The sequence below is a fragment of the Uranotaenia lowii genome, chromosome 3, assembly GCF_029784155.1.
Source record: "Uranotaenia lowii strain MFRU-FL chromosome 3, ASM2978415v1, whole genome shotgun sequence".
In the NCBI taxonomy this organism is placed as follows: domain Eukaryota; kingdom Metazoa; phylum Arthropoda; class Insecta; order Diptera; family Culicidae; genus Uranotaenia; species Uranotaenia lowii.
In genome coordinates this window covers 209847357-209857949 of record NC_073693.1, presented here as the reverse complement: position 1 = coordinate 209857949, position 10593 = coordinate 209847357, and the positions used below count along the sequence as shown (strand labels likewise).

The following is a 10593-nucleotide window of genomic DNA, read 5'->3' as shown; positions in this document are numbered from 1 at the left end:
ACAGTAATACCTCGATATAAAGCAACCTCTTTTTAAAGCAACCTCGATATAACGTAACCCATTATAAAGCAACTTTTGCCTCTATATTACGTAACTTTTAAAAATGTTTCTTATTTGAATAAATATGTTTAATTTCAATACTTTTTTGTCATAAAAATATAATAATGTTGTTTATGAACCATGCGGTAAAATCTCAGAGGCATAAAGAGCGAATGAGCGCCAGCGTTGAAAATGTAACTCCAGTACTTTCAGTATTGTAATAGTCGCTTTTGTGCTTTTGAAAATCCAGCCTAGAGCATGTATCTCCATTTCAAAACTTAATGACTATATTTGCACATACAGATAAGTTGCTTAAGCTGAAGTGAGGTTAGGGCATGTAGTCTTTTATTCAAATAGGTTTTTATGATTGCTGACAGCTGATCAATCACTGTACAGACTTCCGTACCATCGCGAATGCACGGATTTGATCACTTGCTATGAAAATAACAAAGAAACATTTCTGATGTTTCTGAGCCGTTTTGAAAATACTCCCTCTTTGGGATTTTTGTTTGGTTTTAATCGCCTATTATATCTTCGATCTTCACCATATTTTTACCACCACTGCGGCAATACAGCCAATGGACCAGAACATAATTCAAATGATTAAGTGACGGTACAGAAATCTAATGATGCGTGAAATTCAAGGTCGAGGTGGAGAGTTCGACGAAAACATAAAAAAAACTAAACATTAAGGATGCAATCTATTGGGTTGCACAATCATGGGATACAGTTCCCGCAGAAGCTTTCCGGAAGTCTTGGAACTTGTTGTAAAACCCTTCTGAAATTGAGAACGACTTACCACTGTCTGTTCTCAGAGAAAGGTGGAACGGAATTGCAGCGAAACTTGCTCAGACGGAAGAGATCGACGAAGCTGATGCTGAATACGCGACGTTAAATGATGACGAAATCGTTTCAAGTATCCTGCATCCTAATCATCCAGACGAGGATAACAATGTGGAGGGTTCGCAGTCAACAAAAGACGATCCCTCGCAGTCTGTAAGATTCTTCAAATCTATTTTTTTTATCATTTATGTTATTATTAATAATAATGGTAATGTATATTACAACTGGTACCCTAAAATACATCTGCGTACCCCCGATGGTCAAGACGATGATGAAGGCATGAGAGAGAAGAGCGTACACGATCGACACCGAGAGATAGGCAACAACATGGCGAGAGATGGTCACCGAGCGATGGGATACGAGAGACGGGCAGCGAGAGAACCAACACCAGGCATTACCACCACAGCAGCAACCGATGACAACAACAATACCACCCCCTACCCCCGGGAAACCACCCCAATAACACCCTAATCCGACGGCGATCGGATCAACCCGGCCTGCTCAATAGTTCAATTTGAGCTGGCCCTCCAGTACTGAATAAGAAAGCACCAAGCAATCAAGCCACCCAAATTTTGTACCTTTTAAGAATGTTTTATGTTAGTTAAATATATGATGTAGTTAAGTCGAATAAATGTATTGTCATTAGCGTCGCGTTTTGTTTAAATCTCCGTCTTGTTATTGTGCGTCCGGAACGTCCAGTACGAAATTAGTAGGAAGTTGAGAACGTGGCCTACAACATCCAATCCATCCTACAACGGATTCAACCCCAAGGAACCAAGGCGTAGCCCACACCCAACATTGGTCACCCAGGCAAGGCGTCCGACACCATACAGTCCACTCCAATCACCGGATATCGAAGCAAGGTACTTACCCAACATTTTGGTCACTTCACACCGGATTCCGACCAGGCAAACCCAGAATTCGACGCCATCGCGCCAATTAGTTGGCTGGCTAGCACAAATCGCTCGACGCCATCGTTAAATTCGGCACTACATCAAGCACAAGTCACCTGCTCACCATTGCGGTCATCATCAAACCATCAATCATCTCACAAAGAAAGTCAGCTATCGTCATTTGGGCACACTCTAAATTGAACGTTTAGCAGCAACTCACTTTGTGGAGGATTCCTTTTGCCACCATCCCAAAAACAACCGGCGGTAAACATCCTGCGACCCGAAACGTATCTACACTAGTGACGAGCGAAGCTTCTGGTTCTTCCAGGTAATTAACACTAGAATAGTATACGTCTAGCCGTTGCTTGGACTATTGTAGCTTCTACACAAAACTTTTCCCTTCCCGATGTAAACAAACCCAATGAATGCTTGTGAGAGTCGTCGTGTTCATCAACATCTGTGGCACCAATACCCTGAAGAACACCAGCAAGAGAGAGAGAGTTCATCGCTTACCACCAGCCGACCGATTCATTCGATTCATCCAGCGAGATTCTAGCAGCGTATCTGACCCATCAAAACAAATCCATTCTGGGGAGCCTATCACCGGATGGGTTAACACTTTCCACCTGCGAATCAACTATCGGTTACGCGGAACACCTTCGACGACAGCCGGACATATTTCTTTTAAGGTTAGTGAAATTTATGAGCACTACATTTAGTATATGTCCAGTCGAAGCTTTCGCGGATTACTACACCTTACCTTGATGTTTTCCCAACTGAACACACTACCTAATGAAACAACCGAATGAACAACAATCATCATCATCATTGATATTACGCGAGGGGTGCTAAGAAGTACAATTGCAGAAAGACAATTTTCACTTTGGAAGTTCAGATTTTACCTGGAACTGAAAAATTTAAATTGTGCTCCAGTTAATTTTCGGTCAGGTAAACACTTTGGGTATATGTCCTACCGAAGCCTTTATACGGAATATTACACCGATTATTTTCCCATCAATGTACGTAACTGCCGACTACGAAATCTATTGAGTTGAATGTTTGACATAATCAACGGTTTATCGAGCACTGGAGGAATTATTTGAACATACCTGTAGGGGAGCGCAGCTATTTTTTTGCAAAAGTAAGTTAAGCCTACAGTGTATGTTCCTAGCCGAAGCTAGAGGTTTTTAAATACTTACACCCAATCATCCCTATCTGTCAACTGGTGAATTCGTAAACGGTGAATGAGTGATACAACAATGCCAGCAGCTTCATCCGCCGCCAAGGAGCCTTCTCTGAAGAGCCTTCAGACTAAACTTCGTGCACATCTGGATCTGTTTAAAACAATTGTTGCGTTTGTGGATACGCTTGCTGAGGTTACTTCAATTGAACGTATCCAAGTGCGTTTAGCTAAACTAGACGAACTGTGGGACAAAGTGAATGCTGCCTTGGTGGACATTGAAACTCATGGAGAATACACTTTGACACCGGAGAATACCCCGTCCCAGGTTCGCTTAGACTGTGGAGAATCCTATTACGATGCGAAGGCAACAATGCTGGAAAGAATTAAGGAGTTAGAGCAGGAAACAACAATATCACACCAATCTACGAGACTTCATGATTCTTCGATGCATCCGACTACGGAACACGTTAAGCTACCACAAATCAAATTACAACTTTTCGATGGAAATGTGGACGAGTGGCTTAGCTTCAGGGATTTATATTTATCTTTAATCCATACCAAAGCAGATTTACCAGACATCGAAAAGTTTCATTATCTAAAGGGATGCTTAGCAGGAGAGGCAAAGAAACTCGTTGATCCACTCGCAATAACCAGTGCCAACTATCCAATTGCGTGGGAATGTCTGATGAAACGTTACAACAACAGCAAACTTTTAAAACGACGGCAGGTGAATACGCTTCTGAAGTTGCCAAGCGTTTCAAGAGAATCTGTAACGGAATTGCAGTGTCTACTAGAGGGTTTCGAGCGAGTTGTACAAACACTAGATCAATTAGTGAAGGTCGAAGAATACAAGGATCTACTACTACTCGAGATTCTGTGCAGCAGACTTGATCCAACTACCCGACGTGCGTGGGAGGAATTCACAGCAGGCAATGAGCAGGATAAAATTTCGGATTTGATGCAGTTCATCCAGAAGAGGATTTCGGTTCTAGGTTCCCTACCCAACAAATTATCCGAAGGTCGACCAGAATACGTTAAAAGGCAATATGGAATACGAACTAGCCACAACGTCACGCGCATCTCTAAGGGTCGCTGTGTTGCGTGTTCAGACACCCATCCCCTCTTCATGTGCCAGACTTTCAGGAAGATGCCGATAGCGGAAAGGGATAGATTGGTTCGAACAAACTCACTTTGCAGAAATTGCTTCCGAAATGGACACATGGCTTCGGAGTGTATGTCGAAATTCGTATGCCACAACTGCAAGGGTAAACACCACACGTTAATCTGCTTTCGCTCAGAAGGGGCAACTGCCTCCAATTCCGGCACTATGAGGAGAAATTCTAGAAATTCAGAACCACCATCGACGGAAACAGTCGCATCTAATATCGCACGGCGATCAGCTTCAACAGTGCTTCTAGCAACAGCCGTAGTTTTGGTAGAGGACAACAATGGATTCAGCTATCCTGCCCGAGCATTGCTGGACTCCGGGTCGGAGTGCAATTTTATGGCGGAGCATTTGTGTCAAAGATTAGGTGTCTGCCGACAGCGCTCGAACGTTTCAGTAATGGGAATCGGCCAATCAACTTCCGAAGTCAAGCATCAAGTCACTGCGATTATCAAGTCTCGAAACGAAAGCTACAAACAACAAATGGACTTCCTGGTTTTACCGAAGGTGACAGCGGATCTACCAACAGCAGACATTATTTTTTCCGAACTACGTTTACCAGCGGAGATCGAATTAGCAGACGCCAACTTCTTCCAATCCAATGCAATCGATCTGATCTTAGGAATCCAACATTTCTTTGAATTCTTCCAATCTGGTCAACGGAAATCGCTAGGAGATGGATTACCAGCTATTACAGAATCCGTTTTTGGCTGGGTTATTACTGGTGTAGTACAAAACTGGAGGCAAACTTCAAAGACCATCTGTAATACAGCTAGTTCGATACCTTTGGACGAATATCTAACTCGTTTTTGGTCCTGCGAGGAAATAGGATCGGTTCACAAATATTCACCCGAAGAAATGCGCTGTGAGGAGTTTTTCGTCAAGACGGTTCGCAGAGAAACTGATGGTAGATATACAGTTTCTCTTCCAAAGGATGGGAATGTCAATTCCAGATTAGGCGAGTCAAGGGACATCGCATTCCGACGTTTGCAATACCTAGAGCGCAGATTGGATTCTAGCCTGCGTGAAGAGTACAACCGATTCATTCAGGAATATTTACAACTTGGCCACATGCGATTGGTAGAGGAAACTCGAGAGGACAGTACAAAACGTTGCTATCTCCCACATCATCCTATAATTAAAGAAGCTAGCACAACAACAAAACTTCGAGTGGTTTTCGACGCGTCAAGCAAAACTTCAAGCAAACTATCGCTGAATGATATATTGCTAGCAGGACCCGTCATACAAGATGATCTAAGAGCAATTGTCCTACGGTGCAGAACGAAACAAATAATGATTGTTGCTGATGTGGAAAAGATGTTCCGTCAAATCAAGGTGTTCGAAGACGATATGGCTCTACAAAGCATCCTATGGCGGTTCAACACAACGGAGCCTGTAAAAACGTACGAACTTACAACGCTCACGTATGGAACCAAACCGGCACCCTTTCTTGCGACAAGAACTCTCCAGCAACTCTCAATCGACGAAGCAAATAGATATCCCTTAGCGGCCAAGGCGATGTCAATGGATGTTTACATGGACGATGTGTTGACCGGTACAAACGACGAAGATGAAGCAATCCAGTTGAGAAGGCAGCTCAGCGAACTATCCGAACGAGGTGGATTTAGGCTAAGAAAGTTCGCCTCCAATTCAGTCCAAGTGCTTCAAGAAATTCCAACAGAAGATTTAGCAGTGAATGTCTCCGGAGAGGTTGAACTCGATCCCAATTCTACCATTAAAACACTCGGCCTGGTATGGCAGCCTTCGACAGACACATTCCGTTTCCAATTTATTATCCAGAACTTGAAGCCAAATGAAAAACTCACGAAACGCAAGGTTTTATCCGCAATTGCAGCCCTATTCGATCCATTAGGTCTCTTGGGAGCTGTGATTACAACCGCAAAACTAGTTATGCAGCGTCTATGGTGTTTAACGGATGATCAAAACAATCGTTTGGATTGGGATCACGAGATTCCTGAAGATTTAGCCGAAGACTGGAGAAGGTTCTACGCTCAAATACCAATGCTGAACGAGTTACACATCCCACGTTGTTCAATCATACCCATGGCAGTGACTACTGAAATCCATATATTCTCCGATGCAGCTGAGCGCGCGTACGGAGCCTGTGTGTATATTCGAAGCATAAGCACTTCAGGAAGGGTCGGCGTACAATTACTAACGTCGAAATCCAGCGTTGCACCGTTGAAATCTCAGTCGATTCCCAGACTGGAGCTTTGTGGAGCGTTGAAGGCAGCGGAACTTGCGGAGAAGGTCAAGGAGTCAATCAAACTGGAAGCTAAAATTTGTTTTTGGACCGATTCTACTTGCGTATTGCAATGGCTTAATTCAATTCCCGCAACATGGTCAACCTTTGTAGCCAATCGTGTATCCAAAATCCAAATCATCACCGAACAATACGCATGGAGACACGTTCCAGGTCAAGAGAACCCGGCAGATATAATTTCTCGAGGTACAAGTCCGGAGGAGATTAAGCAAAACAATCTTTGGTGGGAAGGTCCGCCCTGGTTGAAAATGGAAGAAAAATTCTGGCCGAAGCAGCCAGTAACCATCAACACCGATGCAGCCGCTAGTGAAACAAAAAGAAAGGTCACGAATGTTGCGACAATCGACACGCCTAGTTTTATTGATGAATACGTCGAAAGGTTTTCTTCATTGTCCGATTTGATTCGTAAAACGGCGTATTGGCTGAGATTAAAAGGGATGTTACGGAGGTTAGAGCCAAGCTCATCAGGTGTTCTTTCTACTAAAGAGTTAAGAGAAGCCGAATATGTTATTATACGGGAAATCCAGAGAGAAGCATTTAAGGAAGAGTGGAAACAATTAACCAACGGTGAACCCGTTTCACGCAATTCTCCGATGAGGTTTTTCAATCCATTCTTAGGATCCGATAACTTAATACGATTGGGCGGCAGGTTAAAGTATGCTCAAGTTACCGAAGACACAAGGCACCCTATTGTCCTCCCGTCACGACATCCATTCACCAAACTTCTATTTGAAGCGTTCCACAAGCGACTTCTACATGCAGCCCCACAACTACTTTTTAGCTCCATAAGACTCAAATATTGGCCACTAGGAGGACGGAATTATGCCCGTCAAACAGTTCAGCAGTGCCTACGTTGTTTTAGAATGAAACCGAAATCTATGGAGCAATTTATGGGAGAACTTCCTGTTGCACGCGTCACAATTTCTCCACCCTTTTCCAGAACCGGAGTAGACTACTTCGGCCCTGTATATATTCGGCCTGGACCACGCCGAGTAGCAGTCAAGGCATACGTTTCCCTGTTTATCTGTTTGGTGACAAAGGCGATACACTTGGAATTAGTTTCCGATTTATCAACGGAGAAATTTCTACAGGCGTTACGAAGGTTTATAGGACGGCGTGCAATTCCAAGCGACATTTACTCAGATAACGGCACAAATTTTGTAGGTGCCCGCAACCAACTACAGGAATTGTTCACAAATCTGCGCAGCAAAACCCACAATCAACAAGTTTCCAAGGAATGCTCGGAAAGGGGCATACAATGGCATTTTAATCCCCCAGCTGCTCCCCATTTTGGAGGCCTGTGGGAAGCAGCAGTTAAATCCGCCAAACAGCATCTGCTTAAGGTGTTAGGACAAAACGCTTTATCCTTTGAAGAATTCAACACCCTTCTTATTCAAATTGAGGCTTGCCTAAACTCTAGGCCAATAACTCCGATGTCAGAGGACCCCAACGATCTTGAACCACTGACCCCCGGACATTTTTTAACTGGGAGGTCGTTGCAGCAGCTACCAGTAGTGGACTTAACCGAATTATCTACGGGAAGGCTCAAACAGTATCAAATAATACAACAAAAAATACAATTCTTCTGGAAACGTTGGCAGAAGGAGTATCTATCCCAGCTCCAAGGAAGATACAAACGATGGAAGCCTCCAGTACAGATCTCGGTTGGTCAACTCGTCGTGATAAAGGATGAAAATACCCCACCGATGCGTTGGCGATTAGGGCGTATCCAACAGCTACACCCTGGAGAAGACGGAATAGTAAGAGTTGCGACGCTCTTAACATCGAATGGAATTTTGAAGAGAGCTGTTGAAAAACTTTGCCTGTTACCATCAGATTGTCAACCAGTCAACAGCGATGAACAAAACAGTTCGGTCAATTAGAGGAGCTCGGAGACGTCGTCCAGTGTGTTCGGATGGGATTTTCTTATTTCATTTCAGAAATTGCGGCAATTTCAGCGCGGGCGAGGATGTATATTACAACTGGTACCCTAAAATACATCTGCGTACCCCCGATGGTCAAGACGATGATGAAGGCATGAGAGAGAAGAGCGTACACGATCGACACCGAGAGATGGGCAACAACATGGCGAGAGATGGTCACCGAGCGATGGGATACGAGAGACGGGCAGCGAGAGAACCAACACCAGGCATTACCACCACAGCAGCAACCGATGGCAACAACAATACCACCCCCTACCCCCGGGAAACCACCCCAATAACACCCTAATCCGACGGCGATCGGATCAACCCGGCCTGCTCAATAGTTCAATTTGAGCTGGCCCTCCAGTACTGAATAAGAAAGCACCAAGCAATCAAGCCACCCAAATTTTGTACCTTTTAAGAATGTTTTATGTTAGTTAAATATATGATGTAGTTAAGTCGAATAAATGTATTGTCATTAGCGTCGCGTTTTGTTTAAATCTCCGTCTTGTTATTGTGCGTCCGGAACGTCCAGTACGAAATTAGTAGGAAGTTGAGAACGTGGCCTACAACATCCAATCCATCCTACAACGGATTCAACCCCAAGGAACCAAGGCGTAGCCCACACCCAACATTGGTCACCCAGGCAAGGCGTCCGACACCATACAGTCCACTCCAATCACCGGATATCGAAGCAAGGTACTTACCCAACAGGTAATTTACATCTCCAGACACAATCGAGTTTACAAGAAGATGGCGATTATTCACGAGAGTCAGAGCAGTCTGCTTTAAACGAAATTGTTGAGTTTGTGACAAAAATATTATTTTTTTTTTTTAAACGTTTCTTAAATCCGTACAAACAGAACGTAGAATCAATTTTTTCACATTTACGATCACTATCGATGCTCTAAAGGACCATTTTAAGTAGTGTTTCGATATAACGTAACTTCGACATAAAGCAACGAAAAAAAAAAAAATTCGTTGCTTTATATCGAGGTATTACTGTACCGTCAAACGGGGCATAACAGTTGAAGAGATGGATTCTTAATTAAACTCTAAAATTTTGTGCGGTAATTCAAATCTTGTACGTTACAGGTTTCTTTAATACATACGCAAAGCAGTTGCGCTGGGAGTACAATACCAGTTATTCGAAAGTTTTTTGATGTTGGTCCGGCATAGAATCTTATACCGATCATTCCACCTTCAAGGATGTTCATTACTGGAGTAGAGTCTAAATGGTGGGTGTGGTAAATATTTTTACCCAAAAACAGAGAATAATTAAAAAATGTCGAAGGCAATGTACATGTTTGATGAAACGGTATAGATCCTTTTAACCTTGAATATTGCTTCTGGCAAGCGTCCTTAATTCGGGATTTGGTTACTTTCATAAACATAACCGGCAAGCACGGCACAAACAACACCATCAATGTAATTATTTGCTCCGCTCTGCATACGAATATATCTCATGGTCGTAAACCATTGAATTCTAAACGCTAGCAAGTCGTAGGGTAGTGGTAAGTGTTTTTGCATTTGATGTCTTGACAGTTAGGAAAGAATAAAAATGCTTGAGAAAGTTTCTTCCGGCTTCTAAAATTATACGATTTGTGCTAGTGCTGCTGGGGAGCTTTGCTTGAGCCCGTCGCAAAACAATACAAAAGTTGTGGTAAAAACGGAAGAATCCAGGGGCACGGGATCGCCAATGTAACTTTGGGATGGGGACCGAAAAACAAACATCTACATACTTACATACCTACCTTGGTTTGGCTTGAGTAGCTGAAGCTCTGTGTGTGATCATATGGAAAGAGATAAAAGCACTCGTGGAAAATTTTCTGGAGGACCCGAAAGGGGATGACAACCGGGGTCTTGGCCTGCCGGAATTTCCGGCCGAAAAAGAAGCGGCAAGGGGACACACGCCGGGCGAGTGCTGCTGACACTGAAGATTTTTTAAGTGTTATTTTTTACAGTTGTTTTTTTTCGTCCGCTATCTCTCTCTCGGTTTTCCTCGCTCGGTCTCTCTCTCTCTGTGTTCCGTTACTGATGTCGACTTCTTTTACGACGAAAACGGCGGCGCAGCATGAAATAAATTCTGGGAAAAGCATTTTTCTCCGGCTCCGATTCTTTTGGCTCGGTTCGGTATGTGTATTTTCACGCTCGAGTTACAGTGATGTGGTGCCCGGAATCGTTGATTCTTTGCACTGCGAAATGAAACACGAAAGGACCACATAAATTAAACAACCTTCGCACAAGAACAGCCACAGCCACAC

General features: G+C 43.5%; 2 protein-coding genes across 2 annotated transcripts; both read left to right on the top strand.

Annotated features, from left to right (window-relative positions):
• The first annotated feature begins 3034 nt into the window (after positions 1-3034).
• LOC129753050 (uncharacterized) lies at positions 3035-7196 on the top strand. The gene is made up of 2 exons (XM_055748844.1): positions 3035-7005; positions 7064-7196. The coding sequence occupies exons 1-2, from the start codon at positions 3035-3037 to the stop codon at positions 7194-7196; spliced, it is 4104 nt and encodes a 1367-aa protein (XP_055604819.1).
• Positions 7197-7231: 35 nt separating this feature from the next.
• Positions 7232-9022, top strand: LOC129757230 (uncharacterized). The gene is made up of 2 exons (XM_055754380.1): positions 7232-8761; positions 8865-9022. The coding sequence occupies exon 1, from the start codon at positions 7271-7273 to the stop codon at positions 8288-8290; it is 1020 nt and encodes a 339-aa protein (XP_055610355.1). The 5' UTR covers positions 7232-7270; the 3' UTR covers positions 8291-8761; positions 8865-9022.
• The last annotated feature ends 1571 nt before the right edge of the window (positions 9023-10593 follow it).